The 22,740-nt window shown below is 44.2% G+C and overlaps 1 protein-coding gene across 2 annotated transcripts in view; it reads right to left on the bottom strand.

The window, feature by feature from the left end:
* Positions 1–22,740, bottom strand: part of DHX35 (DEAH-box helicase 35) — a 67,839-nt gene that overhangs the window by 18,108 nt on the left and 26,991 nt on the right. The window contains exons 6-14 of one of the 2 annotated variants that reach the window (XM_043479491.1): positions 22,298–22,359; positions 21,406–21,475; positions 19,165–19,224; positions 13,633–13,745; positions 12,607–12,703; positions 11,490–11,648; positions 9,281–9,491; positions 4,870–4,994; positions 1,575–1,629 (exon numbers count right to left, since the gene is read on the bottom strand). In XM_043479491.1, the coding sequence (XP_043335426.1) occupies positions 1,575–1,629; positions 4,870–4,994; positions 9,281–9,491; positions 11,490–11,648; positions 12,607–12,703; positions 13,633–13,745; positions 19,165–19,224; positions 21,406–21,475; positions 22,298–22,359 (952 nt within the window). The remainder of the gene's footprint in view (positions 1–1,574; positions 1,630–4,869; positions 4,995–9,280; positions 9,492–11,489; positions 11,649–12,606; positions 12,704–13,632; positions 13,746–19,164; positions 19,225–21,405; positions 21,476–22,297; positions 22,360–22,740) is intronic. The other variant, XM_043479492.1, reaches the window with a different exon arrangement.

Raw genomic sequence — 22,740 nt, 5'->3', positions numbered from 1 at the left:
AAAAGCCTGTGACTGTGTGGATCACAACAAACTATGGAAAATTCCATTTTTTCCCCCATCACTTATGGCAAATAGATGGGGAAAAAATGGAAACAGTAACAGATTTATTTTCCTGGGCTTCAAAATCACTGTGGACACTGATTGCAACCATGAAATTAAAAGACGCTTGCCCCCTGGAAGAAAAGCTATGACAAACCTAGACAGCATATTAAGAGTACACATCACTTTGATGACAAAGGTCTGTATAGTCAAGGCTGTGGTTTTTCCAGTAGTCCTGTATGGATGTGAGAGTTGGACCACAAAGAAGGCTGAGGACCAAAGAATTGATGCTTTCGAACTGTGGTGCTGGTGAAGACTCTTGAGAGTCCCTTGGACAGTAAGGAGATCAAACCAGACAATCCTAAAGGAAATCAAACCTGAATATTCATCAGAAGGACTGATGCTGAAACTGAAGCTCCAAAATTTTGACCACCTGACTCGAAGAGTCAACTCTTGGGAAAGACCCTGATGCTGGGAAAGACTGAGGGCAGGAAGAGAAGGGGCTGACACAGGATGAGATGGTTAGATAGCATCACTGACTCAATGGACATTAATTTGAGCAAACTCCAGGAGACAGTGAAGGACAGAGGAGTTTGGTGTGCCACAGTCCATAGGGCCGCAAAGAGTCTGACCTGACTTAATGACTGAACAACAACATTTGGGGCTAACTTGAATTGCACGTTTTAAATGGGTGAATTACACGCTATATGAATTATACCTCAATAAAGATCTTAAGAACTAAAAAAAAAAATCACAAAGAACAAAACCTCCACTGAAATTTAATACCAAACTGGATGTTATTTTCATTGGAGGCAACCTTCACAGAAAAGACACTTCCAAAATAGGTGAATTTAGCCCACAATTTTTTCTATTTTAAGATAAATACCACATTTTCAAACAACAAGAGAATAGAAGTTCCTCCATAACATGGTGTCTCCTTGTCCAAACAATACCACAGGCCGGTATTCTACCCAATCCTCCACGGGAACTCCAGGAGTGGAAGGAAGGGGGTTTAGGGAGAGAACACTGAGCCAGTTTCAGAATGAGGTCAGGGACACAGAATACGGCCCAGAGGGGTGACAGCTGAAATACTGGTAAAAGAATCTCCCAGAAGTCTCTTAGGAAGTATAGCTGTAGCAAAGGTTATTAAAAGCTTTTGATGTATTGACATGCTTCATAAATTTATTGTCACGATCGGACTTCATGATCCAATCATAAAGTGAAAGTAAATTGTTAGTTGCTCAGCCAACTCTTTGCAACGCCATGGACTGTAGCCTGCCAGCCTCCTCTGTCCATGGGATTCTCCAGGCAAGAACAATGGAGTGAGTTGCCATGCCCTCCTCCAGGGGATCTTCCCAATCCAGGGATCAATCATGGTCCCACCTTATTTGGATAAGCTTGCGTGTCACTGAGAGGATCACATATATGGGAAGAACCAAGTCCATCCTTGAAGATACCAAGAGCCCTAGAGTGAATACAACCTAACATCACATATTAATAATGTGTAAGAAACACAGAATAAGAGACAGACGTACCTCCCAGAGCATAGAGTAACTCCAATGCTTGAACCATCGACTGCGCTGGAGGTGGCTGTAGGAAACATAACCACCCCCCAAGTTAATTTCATCAGGTAACAGCCATAACAAGGCAACTACTTCCTGCTCAAATCCACTCTTCGCTTTGACACGCTCCAGACTTCCCGACCTCCATGCTTACTCTCAAGATGTGCTTCCTCTCCCTCTCAGCACCCTTCCTACTCTGTGGTCTTCAATCGCAGCTTGATTAAACATTTCCTTTGAAGCTTTCCCTCACGCTCCACTCACATCAGAAGAGACAGGTCCTTACCTTGAACTACTTCCTTGCTTTCCCTAAACTCTCATCAAACATTTCTAATTTTTACCTCATGTCTCAGCCTTCTAAGAAGCCCCATGATACTGCAGTATTGATGGATGATTCATCTTTGTATCACCCAGAGCTCCGCCCCAGGCCCTCCCTATAGGGAGTCACTGACATCAGTTGAATTTGAACTTCTGGAAATAAACAGAGAATGCTAGACAATCCGAAGTTTAACAAAGCTGATACTGTGAGTTTCAGTCTGAGTCTGAGTCTCAGTCTCTGAGGACACTGCCTTGTTTCCTTCAGTGAACCTTTACTGAGCCTTTACTGTGCGCCAAGCACCACTACCATCTTCTAAACTATTTCATCTATAAGCCACACAATAAAATTATAGTCCTTTTGCAAACTGCATAATTTTTTTTTCTAAATGTGTTCACAACAAATGTACTTTAAATATATACTGTTTCAGTTCAGTTTTACAGGTGAGGAAAGTGAATAACAAAATGTAAAAGACATTTGAACAAGATCCTAGAGGCCACTGGTGGCAAAGCCAGAGACAGAACTCGGGTCTCGTTTTTTCCACTCTGCCACACCCACTTGGAGAAGGAAATGGCAACCCACCCCAGTACTCTTGCCTGGAAAATTTCATGAACGGAGGAGCCTGGTAAGCTAGAGTCCATGAAAACACAGAGTCACACACGACTGAGCACCTCCACCTCACACCCACTGGACTGCCGAGGAACAAAGGCGCACTTTTCGAAGCTGTGCTGACTGCAGGCACGCACTGACAGGGCAGGAACTAGACCTGACTCACGGCAGGCCAGGGATTCAACAAACCGCTGCGGACTAAATCACGTAACTGATTCACTAGTCTCTCCTCAGTGCCCACGCCATCCTACTTTATGAACAGCAAACACACACACAGCACCTAAAAGGGGGCTTGACCACTTTCTTTAGCTGAGATTACGTAACGGACAGACCAAGCGCTCAACGAGGTTCTGAATCATTACGGAACAAAACAGGCAGGCCCTCTTGGACTCCTTTTAATCCTTGCCCCTGTTTGCAGTCAATCACCAGGCCTGATGAATTCTGCTCTTGGGATTTATCATCAGTCAAAAGGCCCACACCTTTACCCCCTCCTCTCCCAATCACATCCAGAGGATTTTCACCTCAACACACACTTACTAATATTTCTCTGTGGCCTCATCTGATTGGAGATCACATAAAAACACTGTTTTACTGCAGCTGAAAGGACTGCATGTGTAGAGTCTTACTTTGCTTTTCTCACTGCCTGGTGTTCTGTTCCCACTGTTTCTGGTACTCATCACGCTTCACAGTGATGACCCTGAGACAGCTGCATGCTATTCCAACAAGGTCATACAAAGTGAAATAAGCACCTTTCTTGCTACTGGGCAACAGAGTGGTTTTCAGTTCTTTGCTACTGTAATTATCACTGCTAAGATATAAAATCATATGCATCCTGTGATTTCAACTGTTAAAAAAAAAAAACACCACAATTTCAGGGGAAAATAACCAGAAGGGAATATATGAAGATGAATTTATATGTATTTCCTTCATTTCTCAGCTGTCCAAAAGTTTATGATTTTCATTATTGTATTTTTTAATTTAATATAGTATGATACTATAATCATTATCCTACATGTAAGTTATTTGTTTCTTTTGAATTATCTTCAGGAGAAAATTTCCCAAGAAGAAATACCAGGCATTTCTACAGCTCATAATGTCAGAAAGTCCTCCATGAGGACCGAAAGAGAATACAAAACCATTTCCCCCAAGTTGTGTCAGCTGGACTTTATCATTTTTTTTATGTTTGATCATTCAATTAATGTAGAGTGGAACAGCTATTTCAATTTGCATTTCTTTCTCCTAGAGAAGTCAAACGTATTCTAATGTTGGTTATTATTTGCGCTGTTCATGCAACATCAGGGACTTTATCATCCAGGAATCTAGACTAGTTACATACATCAACAATGTTGGGACAGAATAGAGTCAAAAAAATACAAGTTTTCAAGTCATAAAAATTCAAGAAGAAAACATGAGTATTTATTAACTGACCGGGTTGTGAGGAAATGCTTCATAAGCACAAGAGAAGAAAGAAAATCATAGAGGCAAAGGTAGAAAGATATTGCTGTGGAAATGTTTACAGTGGCTGCACGTAACTAAACAAACAATAAAATACAAACTAGAACTATTTACAAGAAATACTATAGACAAAAGTTAATAGTTTTTAATAGTTAAGTCTTTAATAATTAAAGGACTTAAAAAATCACTAATAAACACTAGAATAGTTTAATTCAGAAGAAATATAAAGTGGCTGATAAGTTTTTTAACCTTATGAGAAATCAAAAAAGATAGAGATGGTATTTTTCCTCCTTCCTCCCACCAACCGAATTAGAAAAACTCTGAAAGAAGATAACATAGCAGGATCAGGGTCCAGTGAGTCAGGCATGCATGCGCTGCTCGAGTTTATACCTGTAAAGGAATTCTGCCCTGTATCGAGGACCTACGAAATGATTATGGCCTTTGACCCAATAAACCCACTCCTGGAAATAATCAGAAATGCAATCAGCCATAGGGACTTTCCCTGTAGCTCCACCACAGCCCTCCTGGCTTCTCCAATCGGGACACTTCTCTATCAGGCCGACATACTCCTGGATCACTCCACCCCTCCAGACTCGCTGAAATCTCACTTGGGTTTCAGGTCTCGCCTCAGACATGACCTAACTGGGCTGCGGGCCTTTCCTGTGTCTCTCAGAGCACAGACCCTTGTCATTACCCCACTTACTTCCTCTCCCCCAACAGACAAGAACAGAAGTTGTCACCCTTGTCTGGCTGTTCTCCCCTGGACCCTGCACACGATACCTGAGCTAAATGAAAAACACTAGAAAGGCAGCACCCTCTGTACCGATGTCCAGCACCTCCCTTGGGAGTGTTCCAGTCTCCCGACAGCTGCAGACGGAAGGCAGGACTTACCGACATGAAGTGGAACCTGAGGACGTTGTCGATTCCCAGCGCCTTCAGCTGCAGGATGACGGGGGCCAGGTTGCTCCGCTGCATCTCAGGGACAGTGGACTGAGGCAGCTGGTCAAAGGCTTCCTCTGGGGATAGGAAATCAGAACTGTTTGTGATCAAATGTCACAATCAAATGTGACCATTCTGCCAAAGGAATGTTGTCCTTCTCTCACTTTAACAAGGGGCTCTAGGAGTCTAGGCTCAGACTCATATGATACTCTGACAGATCGTTGCCTCCTATTTAGGAAAGACTCTTTTTTTTTTTTAAACTTTAGATAAATACGTTTTAACAATATGTCTTTATAAAAGTATGTCCTTTCACTTTAGAATGCTTTTTACAATGTGATTCTTGTTAGCAAAACATTAAAACAAAGCAACAAGTATTACTGTGGGTGCCCCGTTTCCATTCCCTCAGCTTGGGATAGAGCCAAGGAGCCAAGGACTGTACATAAAAGCAAAGAATGATTTCAGGATAAATTACCAAATAAAACCAGAATATAACCAAAATATCTCTAAAATATTAAAAAATGACCAAATCTCAAAAAGACCAAAAACCGTCCAACTTTTTAAATCAAGCCAGGCACATACGTCACTCCCAGAGTCCAGTGCTGCCCCAAATGGATTAATGAATGCTTACACACACCATCGGGAACAAAAGGTGACCTCGAACAGGAAAAGGCACCACTAGGTTCAGGAGGCCAAGACGGGAGGGGCAGGAGAGGGGGGAGGGAGGGAAAGAGACTCTGGGAAGCCTTTGTATAAAAGCTAGATAAAAAGGGTGAGGGAAAAAAACAGCGAGGAAGAGATTAAATCCTTTTTGTGTATATTCAGAAAGCTTATGGATCATTTAGAGAAGGATTATAGACAAAATCCTCCCACATCAGTCAACATTTTAACTGTGCACACCCTCCTTCACACAAAGGTGGCCTAGCTTCCAACATAAATCTTTAATTAACCAGAGAAAAGTCAGAGCAGAACAAAAGGTGTCATGAAGAAACAGCACTATCACTGAAGGACTTCAAAAAAACTTTACTTTGAGAAAACAGACAATAAATATTCTGTGAGCTGATTGATGCAAATAACCAAATGCATGGGCCCACCTGGAAGGTTCTGGGTAACAGGCAACAGCAGGAAGTTCCAAATGGGATATTTCCTTCAAGTTTCAAGAGCGTTTGAGGGGTAGACTTCTGGTAGAATAACCATATTTTTCAAGCACACTGCTATCAGATAAAGAGGACAATCCTGATGAAGATGCTCACAGGAAGTAGGTGCTTCTTAAAGAGTTCAAGGACACTTCAGTTAAGTTCAAGGACACTTGAGTCTACTGAGGACTCAAGTACACAAGGCACTGTGCCAAGGGCTGCAGGAGCTGTAGGCCAACAGCTTTTGAGACGTTTCCACGATTCAAAGGGGTCTGGGACCAAGATGACAACAGGCTAGGTCCCAGAGGAGGGTCCTCCCGACGAGAAATGGAGGCTGAAGGATGGAGGGAGGACAGCTGAGGGGAGAAGGGATTTAGGGCACTGACATCTGAGAGAGAAGACAGGGACAAAGTGAATCCGCTGGGCAGAGGAAACGGCCCACGGAAAGGGATCAAAGGTATGAGAAGCGGATGTGGGAAAACAGAAGGTAGATTCAAAAGAGAGAGCAGTTGAGCAGGGATGCAGTGCAGGGTCAGTGCTGTGGACAGTGGGAGGAGACAGGCTAGCAGTCCCGGAAGGATCTGGGAAACTGTCAAGGGTCAGAGGAGGTAGCACCCTGCTCAGAGCTGTGATCTCTGAAGGAGGCTAGCGGAGGAAACCTAGAGGCTGGAACAATGTACCCCATTACTGGCAGGTAGTCTCCCCCCAACCTCACCTCCACTAAAGCTGCTCACACTAAGGCAGCCAGTGACCCTTTACCCAAATCCACTTGCCTATCTTCAGTCTACAGTCTGCTGTTTGATTTCCTTGGAGCGTGAGATGATGCTGGCCATTTCCTCTTTAGAGGTAACTTCAGTTCAAGTTAAACAAAGAATTACCATGTGACCCTGCAATTCCACTCCTAGGTGTATACCCAAAGGAATTAAAAACACAGACTGAGGTACATGTACATATTTGTTCATAGCAGCACTATTCACAATAGTCAAAAGGTAGAAACAACCATCAACTGATAAACAAATCGTGGTACGTTCATACAATGGAATATTATTTGACCATAAAAGGGAATAAAGTACCACTACAATGTAAATGAACCTGGAAAACATTATGTTGAGTGAAAGAAACCAGACACAAAATGTCGTATGATTTATGTAAAATATCCAAAACAAATACACTCATCCCTTGGGATCCACAGGAGACTAATTCCAGGACACCCCTCTCCCCCACTGCAGATAACCATAATCTGAGGACACTCAAGTCCCTTACAGAAAATGGCGCAGTATTTGCACATAACCTACACACATCCTCTGAATACTTTAAATCATCTCTAGGTTACTTTTAGGACTTAACACAATACAAATGCTATGTGAACTGTTTCTGGTGTGTGGGCAACTTCAAGTATTGCTTTCTGAAACTTTGTGGAATTTTTTTCCCAAATGTTTTCCATCTGCAGTTGGTTTAATCTATGGATACAGAGGGCCACCTGACCATCCAAAACAGCAGAACAAAGACTGCTGGTTGTCAGGGGCTGGCAGCAGGGAGAAATTAAGAAGGAAATACTGCTTAACAGGTAAGGACTTGACTTTCGAGTGATAAAGATGTTTTGTAACTAGATAAAGGTGGTGGCTGCACACCGTGAAGATAATAAATGCCACTGAACTGTTCAAGTTAAAAGGGTTAATTTCATATTATATAAATTTCACCTCAATTAAAAAAAAAAAATTTAAGTTTCCTGAAACTTCCTCTACCCCGTATTTCAGTTTGCCTCTGAAACGGGCTTTCCTCTTTCTATTTCCATTATTCCCTCTTAGTACCTTCAGTGGATGATCCTTACCTCTCTGGCCTCAGGTTCTGCATTCTCCCTCCCTTCCATGAGTTCTTCCTACCCTCTTCCTCCCCTCCAAGTACTGGTACATTCTACTTCCTCTGCCCGCTGTGATGAAATCTAACCCACTGCTATCCCCTCAACTGGATTAACTACTGGGTTGCCGGTAAGATCAGGCTCAATTATGGACTGTGAAGCCCTCCCTAATAGGAATAACTCCCTGCTGTCTGCTTCCAAGGCTCATTCAGTTATGGCAACTCTATCACACCATAATATGCTAATCTGTTCATGAGCCTGCCTCCACCACCAGGCTGTCAGCCATGTGGCCTCAGACCGTGTCTCACCTGGCTTTAGATTTCCAGGCCTGGCACAGAGCAGGTGCTCTGTAAACATCTGGGAAAAAGAATAAATGATGTCAAGGACTGAACAAGGATGATGGTAATCAGAAAGGAAAGGAGAGATAAGTGGTAAAACCCCTGGATCTGGTTAAGTGACTGCAGAGGGATACTGGACAGAGGAGGGAATTAAAAATGACTTGAAAATTAAGTCTAGATAATTGAGAGAAACTTTGACACCATCACCCACAAAAGAGAGGTACAATGAAGTAAAGAGTAGCTCTGGGGACCTCATTTTCTGTAGAGAAGACTGCTGTTTAGTTGGAGAGAAAGCTTCTTAAGGGCTAAGACCATCTTCATTGTAATTTCATGTTGCTCCTTCAAAGTCAAGCATGGAGCAGGAGCTGACCAACTGCTTTCTATCAACAAGTCTCAGGAGAGACCCTGCTGGTTTGGCTCTGCAAAGGTGCTCTGAACCACAGGTAAAGATGGAACCCACTGTGGGGCCCCACAGGATTCAAGGATCCCAGAACAAAAAAAATGCCACATGATGCTAAGAGAATGTTAAGAAAGACAGAACATGAGCCACAAGGGTCCAAGCTACATGTCACATGGCTGCAGACAGGCCAAGGCCCAGACTAGGTCAGAAAAGGGGTGGCAAATAATTGGTAATTCATAGGACTTCAATGGTGGTCCAGTGGCTAAGATTCCTCACTCTCAATGCAGGGGGCTCCAGGGTGCCATCCCTGGTTGGGGAACTAGATCCTACATGTCCCAGCTAAGAGTTCACATGCTGCAACTAAAGATCCTGCATGCCATAACTAAGACCCAGTGCTACCAAATAAATAAATATTTTTTTAAAACTGGTCTAGCTTTGGCCAGTGAGGAGCAGTAGCAAAGAAGGGCCATGTCTGGAGTGAGGAAAGTGGTGGGGGTCAGATTACAGAAGGCCTTGTGAGGGAGATCTGGGTCTTAAGTTCTGCTTATTAGGGGTAGATACCTGTAATATTCTCTGATGCCCAGGCTGACTAGGAGAAAGTCAAAACCCCTAAAAGAGAAGAAGCCACACTTACCTGTATATAGGCGGTAACACTTCCCTGAGCGGCTGCGGCCACCACGTCCTGCTCGCTGGTTGGCTGATGCCTGGGACACCGGGACCACCACCAAGCACTCGATAGCTGTCCTGGGGTTGTAGGCCCGGAGCTTCACGAAGCCACAGTCAATCACGTACACGATCCCGCTGATTGTGATGGAGGTTTCTGCTACATTGGTGGCCACGATCACCTAGGTTCCCCCACAGGAAGGACAGTCAGGATAAAAGTGTTTTGGTTGTCTTCACCCTGAATAAACTAATCAAAGTCCTAAAAGATTTCAAGATATCTTCAACAGTGTAGAACCTGTGAGAGGCAGTTAGGTATCCTGGGTGGACTAGGATGAGTTTTAGGCTCAGGGTGTCTTGGGTTTCAATTCTCCCTAAGCTTGGGACCTTGGACAAGTTCCTTAACCTCCCGAGCATGTTTCTTTGTTTCCATAATAAAATTTATCCTCTCCTGAGGTTCTTGAAAGGATTAAACGTGAAACATACATGAAATGATTATTAGACCCTGGTAGCTGGCTCAAAGAAAATATTCAACAAATATTAGATTTTACCTTTTGTCAACTCAAGTGATGCACATCACCACCTGTACCTGTCTTTTACTCACATTCTAACTGCTTTCTGAGGGTCTGCACTTTGCCAGGCACTCTTCAAGGTGCTAGGAATGTACAATGGACAGAGAGTCCACATTCCAGTGGGAGTGTCTGGGTGGAGAAATAGTGAACATAAACAAGAAAGTGACGAACACCAGAAGGAGAACGCAATAGGGTAATACTCTAGTATTATGTAGTGTTCAATGTATACCTCATGTTATAATACATTAATAATGGAGCATGCTTACTTCAGGTTAGATGGCCAGGGAAAGCCTCTCTAAAAGATGATTTTAGGCTGAGACCTGAGTAACAAGCAGCAACCGGCCCTACAGAGATCCAGACAGAGGAAGAAGAAACAGCCGATGCAGCCACAGACCAGGATAATTAAATAAAACATGAGGTTAGGAGGGATGCACGGACCCGATCATGCACGGTCTCTGGGCCACAGGAGGGGTTTGCATTTTATTCCAAGGGCACTGAGCACTGCCCCTAGAGGGTGTGAAGCAGCAGGAGACATATAGGTAGCATTTGGAACTTTTGTCAGGCACTTTTACATAGATCATTTTACAAAAACCTCCTACTATTTTTATGTAGCAGAGTCAGGATTTTATGCTATAAAACCATCCATCTAAAAGTTACTATTATTCATGTTTTATAGCTGAGAAAACCAGGCCTCGGGGTTGAGTAACTCATCCCAGTGCACAGGGTAACCCAGGTCTCCTGACTGGGTGGTGACGGTTCACGTTTGACTGGACAGACTTGAGCTGCTCCGTCCCAGTGGCCAGGCTGCCCTCTTAAAAGTGACCTGAAGTTGGGGGTGGATCCTCAGACCGGCCGTCCCTCACCTACTGTGGTCTCTGCCACCTGCTGATAAATAGCTACTCTAAGGCAACTCTGGGCCAGTTCTGTACCTTCCTCACTGGATGAAGGCTGAACAGAGCAGAACCCAGGGAGGTGACAGACAGGAAACAGACTGGCTGCCTACTGGCTGCTTTAAACCAGTGGTTCTCACAGCCCTTCCCCACCCCAACTTCAAGGCTAGGTATTTTTAAGCACACCTTGAACTAACTGACTTAAATGGCTGAGAAACCATTTTACAGTAGCTAATCTACTGTTTCTGACTGATCGCAATTCACCAAGACAATCCTTTAAACCAAGATACTGTTGTGTGACAGGGAAAGAAAAGAAGCAAAGAGAAGTCACCTACTCTGATAATTACTAAACTTTCTGTGGGGCAGGCTGAGAAATCTTTGCAACTCATTATTGATTGTGTGCTTTTGTCCTTGTTTGTGTTTTTTTTTTGGGGGGGGGGGGTTGCTATGCAGCTTGAGGGAAATTAGTTGCCCAACCAGGGACTGAACCCAGGCCCTCAGCAGTGGAAGAGTAGAGTACTAACCACTGGACTACTGGGAATTTCTTTCTGTATGCTTTTAACTCGGCTACACAGAAATACAGACCTTAAGTTTTTTAAAATACCTTCCTATTTAGCATGTTCTACTTCAATGTAAAATAAGCCTCTCCAGTAGAGAGCAAGGGGGCACCAACGTGATCACAGACGGCTGCAAACGCCCGTGGTTCCTGGGTTAATCTTACCTTCCTGACACTGCGTGACACCCTTTCAAACACCTTCATTTGCTCAGAGGAGGGCAGTCCCGCATACATGGGGAGAACCCGGAGGTGTCTCTTCATCCCAGTCCGACCTAGAGCTCGAGCCTGCTCGCTCAGCACTGACACGACCGCTTCCACCTCTTCCTGAAATCATCAAAATGGGGACCAAAGAAATCGAGGTCGGACTGAAGCATCTCATTTTATCCTACTGCAAGAAAAATGTAGGATGGGGTCAAGACTATAAATGCGGCCAGATTTGTGACTCTCAGAGTCATCACTCCACACTGGGGTGGTATTTAATCAAATGCAACCGAACAACGGTGTCAACGGGGTGTAAAATCATGACTGTCTGATTAATTACTGAAATCCATAGTACCTGCAGTCAATAGAAGAATTCCTGATGCACCAAAATGACTATTTTACTCAGGTGTTTTTTTTTAACACACTGCAGCAAACAGTGTGGCATACACATGGAACAAGTAAGTTGTGGCATACACATGGACAAGTTGTGGCATACAAAATCACTGTAAGCCTGTCCTAGAAAAGATTACTGCACAATGGAAAATGCTTGACAGTGGGAATGATTACCACTAGGGGGTAGTTCTGAAGAGAACTACAACCCTGAGTGAGCCTTTAGGCCTGTCTGGCTGTTTCTCCAGTGGTGTGCCAACCTGTTCCCTCCAGGGTGAGCGGCAAAGGTGTCACTGGGAAAAAGGTGCAGCAGCGACACAGAGGCACAACATGCACCTCACGCAGGACTCAATCTGGTATCTAAACGGCCCACTGGCTTAGCTCTCTGATTTACTCTGCAGTTAGCTGATAAATTTTAAATGTCTGGCAGACAGAACAGGCAGGAGCTAATGATTCTCTGGCAATTGAGTCAACAGATGAATGACATCAAACTGAACAATTTTTTTATGCAATCAAGTAACCACAAAGACAAAACATGAGATTGATGGCTAAGTAAAGTAATAAGCTTCTGTATACATTTTGGTGCTGCTTTTTTAAAGATTTTTTTTTTCTTTAATTTTTATTGTAGTGTAGTTCCATTTGGTACTTAATATGTCTGTTCGCCAGAGGGAAAAAGGTTCAATGGAATTACCTGACCAGTGAGAAATGCTAGTATGTCTCCATCTCCCTCAGTCTGGTGAATTTTCATCACGGTTTCTACGGTTGATTTGATGTAATCTGGAACAGGACTGAAAATATGTATGAGATAAATTCATCACCAGAATATGCTCATTATTTATAGATCAATTACCTTAGTAATCTGGCAGCAAAGCCTTGTGAAAGTTAGTTTGGGCCTGCCCAGCAGATAATCGGCATATGAATAATTAAAATAAACATTCTTTTTTTTTTAAATGCAGCATTCAAATACAATCCATAATCACATGTAAACTACTATTTTTGGCTTTATTTGCAGAGACAGAAAAGCAATAAAGCCCATGCAAACCAATGTCCTATCTTTAGCATGCAAAGATTCCCTAGCCAGGAAAATTGGGTCTCTTGTCCCAGTGCTAAATTCCACATTCTTTCCATTTCCCCTCCTGACCACCAGCAGCATGTCTGAGGGGAGCAGATGGAGCTCACGGGTGCCTGTCCCTCTAAAATGACTCAGAAGTCAGGCCCGTAACTCTCTGACTTTATCTGCCTCTGGCCCAGGCTCCCGGTCCTCCTCTGTCCAGTGACAAGGAGTAGGAATTAGGATGACCCTTTCCTATTCAAAGAGGCTCCTCCGGAAAATGTCAGCCAGGCCTTCCTGCTAAGATGTAGAGGGTTGAGAACCAAATGATTCAAATCACCAATACCACCCAAGCTGGTTATCTTGTAAAGCCCAGTTCGGACTGTTCTAGAGCCCTCCTCCCTGCAACCTTGTTCTCATTTTGCTCTTTGCAGCTGAGCCAGGGACCACAGAGTCATGGAAAACTGCACATCTGGAGGGAGACTTAAAATCCTGCAGCGATACTGAGGGAGGGTTCCAGAACATCCCATCAGTGACAAAACATGCCCTTCCTCAGCAGCCTGGCGCACCGCCCTCGAAGCTGTAAGCAGACGCAGCTGCTTCTCAGCCCACCAAACAGGCCTGGTTTTCCAGTCGCCCTCACTAAAAATGCAAGGACTGTCAAACCTCTGTAGATAAAAGATGTCCACTGGAAATGTTCGCCCTTCCACTGTAAGGATCACGCACGTATCCCTGGTTGGATCACTGGTGTCATTTTGATTAAAGAAATCCCGAAATTTCTAAAAGAAATTAAAAAAAAAAATTCATTGCTCAAATTAAAAAAAAAAAAGGTTCATAGTAACTCATGAAAAGAAAGAAAATAATATAAAACTGGCAGAGCAGGGGGTCAGGGATAGGGATTGGCTATATGTAATACAGACTAAGGATAACAAAATTATTCAGAGAATCACATTTTTATCCTTGTAACTTTGGGGAGTCACATTTCAATGACAGACCCTTTACTGAAGATTTGACAGAAATGATCAAGGTTAGATTTCCAAAGTGCATTCAGCTATGAACCTAAGTCAACACGCAGCAGAGGGATTACTGATCTTACCCCACCCGGCCCCTCCCCCATACTGCATTTAACCACAGACTAGGTCAGAAGGTGTAACTCAAGTTAAAGGTGGATTACACCAGGCTGATGTGTACTTCTGATCTGGAAAGCACAGCTCTGACCACACAGGTGATCGCTGTATAAAGGAAACCTGTACATCTGTGAATGGCAGGGATGTTCCTGGCAGATCTACAGGTCCTGTGTTTGCAGAACAGAGTCCTCTCCCTCTTTATATGCCCCTCAGGAGGCAGCACAACACTCTGTACGGGCAGATCGGCAATTATCCACTTATCCCACACTCCCACAGGACCTCATTGAGAGAAGTGGCTCTTGGCAATTCCACCCAAACAGGTGGCCACGTCTTCTTCAGTGGCACTTGATCCCCAGGCCTGCGGTCTTTCGGGAGGCCGGTGGGAGAGCGCTTGACCTTCCCGGTCCCCTGAGGCCTGGCCACGTGCTGCTTCCTCCTCTCCTAGGAGGCCCAGCCATGGGATCACCAGGCCTGTCTTCTTTCCTTCCCAGGTATCTCCCCTAAACACGTCCACATCTTCTCCTGGAAACCAGGATCCCAGGGGTGCCCTGAGAACTTCAATCAAGTACAACATGAAAAGACTCGGAGGAGCACTTCTAGAAGAGTCGACTAGATTGAACTCCAAAATACCTGCATGCTACGTGTCAACCTCCAAGTCATGTCTGAGAAGAGTAAACACAGACATAAAAGAACAAGCCTCGGGCCAAAAGTACTGTGCTGTGCTATGAAGACCCAACAGCTCCACCCTTCTTTCAAGTAAATTCCCTGCAAGTGACTTCAGCCTTCCTGTGTCCCATGGTATGCAAAGCATGGGCAGGCTACAAGTGACGCACAAACAAGGGAGAAGGCACTGCACCCCAGTCCCCCAAACAGTGAATAAGCCAGGGAGAAAGGTGTGCAAAAAACCAATCATAACATAAAGCGAGCCTCAATGACTAGGTGACCAGAAAAGAGCTGTGAGTTACAATCAGGGGAGGAGGAAAGGGCCCGAAATGACGTGGGGTAGGGAGGGAGTTCTGGAGGTGGCAGGATCCCCTGGCTAAGCCTGAAAGGATGAGGAGGGCTATTACTGGTTGGGAAGGAGAAGAGGCACACCCCTTCTAAGGATGACAGCAGAGACGTAAAGACAGAGAGTTACTCTTTTAAGAAATAAAACTCAGCATTAACTGAGACGGCACAAGATTTTTGTCCTTAAGATCTTTATCTTTTATCTGTATTTGGAAGTATTAAACACATACACACAGAAAATTAAAGACTAGAAAGCAAATAAACATAGTGTCAACAGGGTCTGCAACTTGAGGCAGAATGAAGGACCAGCAGGAGTGAAATGAGTTCAACCCACCAGAAAAAGAAGAGTGAGAGTCAATTTTGAAAGCCAAGGATCACGCTGACACAGACACACATAAAAAGACTAGGAGGAAGAGGCTTGTCTATGACACGGACACAAATGACGTGGATGTCTGCGGGATCGCCTCCCCTGCTCACCTGTTTCCTTCTCTACTAGTGGCTCTGGTCTGGCCCACAGGAGTGGACCCCCAGCAGCCATGCCAACATGACCTGCCCACCTTTGGCCCAGCAGAATGGTTCCATGTGGGTACCTGACTATAATGGACCCCAAATTCCTTCTCTAAGAATCTGGAAAGATAAAATTATTCTCTCTTCAAGCATCTGGAGTGTGACAAAAAAAACCGTGGGACGGGTCAATGATCATGTTTTCTGCCAGCTGAATGGAAGCCAATAAAAGAAAAAAAAAACCATGTGATACAATGGTCAATAAATACTTCATAATTATACTCAGTCACACTCTAATTAAGTGCTGGCTTAATTAGGTTGATATTAAGAAAGAGCTAAACCAATGAAGGTGACAAGTTGATCAGCCCCATCCAACTCTGCTGGCCTCTGTCTCCCAGTCGCAGTCACTGGGTGTCTTCGACTGCAGGTTGGGCCACCCAAGGCCCTGAGCAAAACCAGAGCAGGTGCCATCAATCCCTCCAGGCAGTGGAGTTAGGAATGAGTCTGCTGCCCACAGACTGAACAGCTGGGGGACAGGGGAGGCGTTGTGGCATCCCTGGGCCTCTAGGTGAAAATGCTACCTGAGTCACGCCCCCCCATTCACCACTCTCACACACTCCTCCTCTCTCGTCCACTTCAGCCCATTCCTTCCTCTTCTTCGCTTTCTTACTCTCACCTGGGAACTCACATTCCATATCCCACGGGCATCCACACCCACCCAGGTCTCCCCTCATGCACATACACACACACAACTCACTCTTCACTTCCCAGGCCAGAAAGGGATGAAGAAATGAATGACCCAAGTCCACTCAAGGCTCCGCTGAAAAGTTGCTGATGTCTGGCAACCCGTGCATCCTAGTACACCCAAGGCTGACACAACTCCTACATTCCACCCTCCCACCTAAAAAAATCACTCCCAGGAAGTGCATCACCATCAACTACGGCAGGCAGAGTGGAAAGAAGCTATATTTTTCCATCTCCGTGCCACACTAAAGACAATGAAAGGCAACCGTAAGCAATAAATATTACTGATGATTCCAAAATTTACATGTTATAGATTTTAACCACAATAAAAACTATCGGGAGCAATTTTAAAAAGCGGGTGGTGTTAAAGGTAAGAGGTAAAATGGAGATGATGTTCTGGACAACTCAGCCATGGAAGAGGTAACAAGAGATGAGGTTAAAATAACATCCCAGCAGGGATTACAGGTGAAGGGCATAAGAATTCATTAAAGAGGGCAACAGAGAGCTTTAACCCCAAAGTTACAGTGGGCAGAACTAAGACATCAGACTCCTACACTGTGAGAAGGTCCAAGAAACCTGTCAGGCAGCATGCAGACCCCTCTCTCAGCCAGGCTGACTTTTTTCTCCCTCCAAGTTGTTCTGCATCCTGGAAGCCACATGGAGACCAGGAGCGAGGCCCTCTTCATCTCAGCTGGATTGCAGAACTGGCTTCCTGACTGTGATCGCCACAGCTGTTTGTGTCTCTTCTATACAGCACCAGCGTGATCTTTCTAGAACTCAAATATGGAACTTCCCTGGTGGTCCAATGGCTAAGAATCCACCTTTCAATGCACGGCATGGGGGTTCGATCCCTCGTCTAAGATCCCACTTGCCACAGAGCAACTAAGCCCACGCGCCACAACTACTGAAGTCTGCAGGCCCAGAGCCAGTGCTTCACAACAAGAGAAGCCACTGCAATGAGAAGCCCACATACCACAACTCAACAGTAGCCACCGCTCACCTTAACTAGAGAAAGCCTGCACGCAGCAACAAAGACCCAGCTCGGCCAAAACAAAACCCCACAAATGTGATCAAGTCACTGCCAAGCCGCACACACGCTAGGGCTGCTGCCCAGGTGGGAGGGTGAAGTTCACGTGGCCTGTGGGCCCCCCATCATCTGACCCCTCCCAGCCTCTCCCATCTGAATTTCCCATCCCTTTCCACGCAATCAAAATTCATTCAATCCACAGTCCCTACTCTGTGTTGGACACTGTCTCAGATGAAAGGGATAAAGTAGAGTAAGACAGTCAAAGTCCCAGCCTTCACAGTGTTTACATTTTAGTGACGGGAGACATACAATCAACAGACACCCAGATATGCACATGATGGTAGCCAGTGAGAAGGGCTAAACAGAAACGAGGAGGAGAGCGAGAGAATGAAGAGCGACAGGGGCTCGGCTGTAGACACTGGTCTGGGAAGGCTCTCTGGGTGCTAATACCTGACCAAGACTGGAAGAAAATGAGTACAAGGCCATGAGAACATCTGAAGCAAGAATGGTCTAAAAAGCGGGCTCCCCTCACCAAAAGCAGAAGCATGATTAAGACCCCTCTGAGGAAAAGCAAGGTGAGGCTGGTGTGTAAGCAGCACTGCAGGAACTGAAAGCAGAAGTCGGAGGGGTGACTGCGGGTGGGCGGACAGATCACCCCCCAGCAGGTGCTGCAAGCGAGATCTGGCTCCCACCTTACACTTGACTCACAGCCCTTTGAACACACGTTTCACACCCCCATGGTTCTTTGCATGCCTAGGACTCCCTTCCCCACCCCACAAAACTAGCAGACTTGTGTGCATCTTTCCAGCCTAGGTGGGATGTCTCTCCTCCGTGAAAGCTTCTGGACACCCTCCAGCTGGCTAGAGAGAAAGCACCCCATCCCTGGCTGTCTCAGCACCTTGAACAAACTGAACTGCAAACACCTACTTATGTGTCTGCTTCCCTGACCAGTCGGGGGGTGTATGAATCACCTGTAGCCAGCGCTGTGCTTCTGTGTGTGTGAGCTGTGTGCGTGTGGTCTGCATGTGCATATACAGCAAATGGTCAAAATTATGTGTTGAGCTGAACTGCTGTCTGAACTAAAATATTAGTCATTAAGAGAGGAAAAATAAGGGGGAGGGGGCTGGGGGAGGGACAGGGTGGGAGGTTGGGGTTAGCAGATGTTAGCATTTATATATATAGAATGGATAAACAAAAAGGTCCTACTGTTTAACACAGAGAACTATATACAGAATTCTGTAATAAACCATATGGAAAGGAATATTTTTTAAAACTGCATGTATATATATACACACACACACACACACATATAGCAGAAATTAACACAATGCTGTAAATCAACTTATTTCAATAAAATTTTTTTTAAATAATGAAAACGAATGTACCCTTACCCATAAAAAACTGTAACGTGAAAATTACTATATGTACAGGGAAAACTTTAATTGTATTCCCAAAATCTAAATATAAATGCTAAGGTCATAAATTCAAGAAGTATAGCCTCCTACTGAAAAGAGTAATAAAAAGAAGCTGCCTGTGTGGGGGAAAATATAGCATGTAGAGAAACAAGACAATAGGTAATTATGAACTCAATTAATTACAGGCTATTTCCACCCACGAGCTGAAAAGGAACTTCCTCCGAGGACATGGAATCTAGGACATCAGATGGCCCCATGAGGAGGTCGGCCATCCTGCCAAAGATAAGCTCCAGCTGGAGGCAGCTTCCCAAGGACATGACCAACAATCCCCACGTTGACCAGGGACAGAGGGTGACAGTGGAAATGCTCCTACCTCTGCATCCAAAGTGGCTGAAGCCACAATCAGTCGAAGATCCCCTCTCTTCTTCTGAATCTAAAAAAGAAGGCGTGCAGAAAAACAATGATAACACTGTGACACAGATGAGATAATCTGATATCTGAAATTTATTACAAAATAATCCAGTGTGTGGAGGGGGGTGGGGGGATGGGGAGGAGCTTAAAGATGAAACAAGACTGACCACAAATTGGTAACTATTAAGTAACAGATGAAAGGGCAGTTCATTATACTAGTCTTTCTAACTGTGTGAGTAATAAAAATTTTCCAAAACAAAAAATTAGAAAAGAAAAAAGAAAGTATAAAGGAGCTTTAAGACACAAATTTGAATTTACCAAAAGTAAAACAATTTTTTTACTGACACCTGGGTCTCTGAATCGTCAGAATCTGTGTATATACAGTTAAAGTATGAAAAACCAAACAATAAATAATAACACCAAGACAGAAATATGGATAAAAGATATTAACAGTTATTCAAAGAAACAGATGATTAGTGGTCACAGGAGAAATGATCAAATAAATTATAGTAAAAAAATGTTAACAATGAGATTATTGTTTCATCCATCACACTGGCAACAATTTATTTTCAGTGTTGGCAAAGATTCAGTGAAATGGGCCCCCTTGTTATACCATTCCTAAGAAGGTAATAACAGAGTGGGATAATTCCTCACAAGTATCAAAAAGTTTAAATTTTGGCCAAGAAATAAATAATGAAAACAGCAGCAGCAGCAGCTAGCATATAGTAAGCTATGTGCTATTCCAAGGTCTCTGCGTACAGTTGTGTAGTACGTGCACTGCACAAAGAGGCTGCTGCTGCTGCTAAGTCGCTTCAGTCGTGTCCGACCCTGTGCGACCCCATAGACGGCAACCCACCAGGCTCCCCCGTCTCTCAGATTCTCCAGGCAAGAACACTGGAGTGGGTTGCCATTGCCTTCTCCAATGCATGAAAGTGAAAAGTGAAAGTGAAGTAGCTTAGTCGTGTCCGACTCTTAGTGACCCCATGGACTGCAGCCTACCAGGCTCCTCCCTCCACGGGATTTTCCAGGCAAGAGTACTGGAGTGGGGTGCCGTTGCCTACTCCACACAAAGAGGCTAGGGGCCTCTAAAATCCAGCCCACCATCCCCTCACTCAGCTGCAGACATCCTCCCAAGGGAAAGGTATCTCACAGTCTATTCATGGCCCTGTGTCAGGCACCATCCTGAATATTTTGTATTGTCTAAGTTTCACAACAAATGATGTTATAGGGCAGACCTAAGAGAATGCTTAAAGGTTCTGCCCACTGCGGTAGCCACTAGCTGCATGTGGCCAGAGAATCCTTGAAATACAGCCAGTAGGACTAAAGAAATTAATTTTTTATTTTATTCTGTTTCAACTAATTTAAATCTAAAGTGGCCAGTGGCTATTGGATAGGAAAGTAAAGCAGCACAGAGAAAGAAAAACTTGGTATCAGCCCCATTTGAGCGATGAGCAAATTCAGCATTCAGAATTAAACCCAGGTAGTCAGACCCGGAGTCCAGGCTTTTAATCACCCTGCTCTAGACTCTGGGGATCAGAAATATCCCCAAAGAAAACAACCAGAAAATATAGGAAGGGAGAAGAGGATGGAAGTAAGGTTGAAACAAAACCGGCCATGGGTTGTAACTGTTGAAGCCAGGTTATGGGCACATGGGGGTCATTAAATCCTTCTCTCGACTCTGGGATATGCTTGAAATCTCTAATGAAAAGCAAAAGACAGAAAAGAAACAGATATCCAACAGATTTAACCACAAGGGTGCTTCCTGCAACATTATTTAAAATATTTCAAATCTGGAAGCCATATAAATGCCTAACTGTAATGGAGGCATCAAATACTTTATGGTAGAGACATGTGACTATATAGCCATTAAAAATGTCTTCAGAGAATATTGAATGACAGAGGAAAATGATCCTTATGCAACGCTAAGAGAAGTATGCAAGATACACGTGAGACAACAACCCAATCCCCACTGGGCCAAAACAGGTGCATGAGTACGCACATAGACACACAAAGGAGAAAGCAGAGAAGGAAACATTCCAAAATTCTAACGGTGACTGTCTCTGCATGAGTAGGGCGATTGACAATTTTCATTTCTTTCCTCTGTATTTTGCTGAATTTTCTAAACTGCTACAATGTCTTTCCTGATGAAACAACAAACAAGACAAAAACACAAAACCAGAAGTCTGGCAGTAAATCTATACACCTTTTTCAGCAGACCAATGGCAATGTCGGTGTACAAGGTCCTCTCGTGGGCTTCATCCAGCATGATGGCACTAGAATCAGAGGGACAATCTCAGTGGGCATCAAACCAACCACCGCACAAACCCATCCAGACATCAAAGGGACTGCTGGGGATTCAGCCCCCATTCGATCACCTTGCAGCAAAAAGTAACACCAAGTACCTCCTCTTTGACAAGGCAGTAACTCTAAAGCTAATAAAAATGGGCACTTCAACTTATCTTGGTAAAGAAAATGCTGTTATTTATTGCTACTTTTAAAGTTTTACCACCAATGCTGGATCCCAACAGAATCTAATACATGATTTTAAATTTCAATATAACATATAGCCCCACAGAGCACATAAAAATTGAGATAAGGCCCAACCACCCAAAGACTAAAAATCTGAATAAAACAGCACAAAGAGGCACGTAGTCATGGCTATGCCACATGGGTACCAGGGAGTTAAATATGACATCCTTCCCCAGGATACACAGAGCCTGAGTGGGACCATTTTATACGATGAGCAACGAACAGAGACCCACAAGGAGACGGAAAATGTGAGTAATTGTTTGGACTCTGCACGTTACAGTCAACAAATCGCTGCCCAGTTCTGTGCTGTGCCTCTGCAGTCACCCTCCAGCAAGATAAAAACAAGTCAAGAGATCATTCAAATAATGACAGGGATTTTAATGAGCCCAGTTTTGACTCTATATATTCTGAAAAGAACATCAGAGGTCGCAACAGCCAAAGGAAGGAGAGAAGCTTTGGGAAAGCTGAGTGTGGTCACGAATCCCAGCTATTAACACAACTGCTCCTCAATCTACTTGTCTATTTTTGAAACTGTAGGAAACTTATCACAGGAAAAATATACTTACCTGTATTTTGTTAATAATGGATCAACCATCATTTCCCTGACCAGCATTCCATCGGTCAGAAACTAAAACACAGAAACACAAAGGTTTAGAAATAATTCATTTACACTGTATATTCATGACTTTCCTTCAGAGTTCAAGTCCAACTAAACACATACAACCTCATCACCAGTGTTTGTACAAGACAAATCCCACTAAGGACTGTGAGAAAATACTCCCAAATTTTGGTTATCAAGCAACAGAATGGTTTCCAAACAAAATATTGAACACAGGACCCTCAGTAAGAGCTGGCAACTCTATTTGCAAATTTTACCTGCATTTGCTCTGTGAGTTTTGACTAAGCCCCATTTCCTCTGAGCCTGGATCACGGGTACTGCTATGAATAGACACTGCAGACAAACCTGGGTCTGCCCAGGGGCATGCCCCTGAGTCAGAGATCACTCTTC

This window comes from Cervus canadensis, chromosome 10 (assembly GCF_019320065.1).
Source record: "Cervus canadensis isolate Bull #8, Minnesota chromosome 10, ASM1932006v1, whole genome shotgun sequence".
NCBI classification, from domain to species: Eukaryota; Metazoa; Chordata; class Mammalia; order Artiodactyla; family Cervidae; genus Cervus; species Cervus canadensis.
Note: the sequence above shows the minus strand (reverse complement) of the source record. Positions and strands in the feature narration are given on the sequence as shown.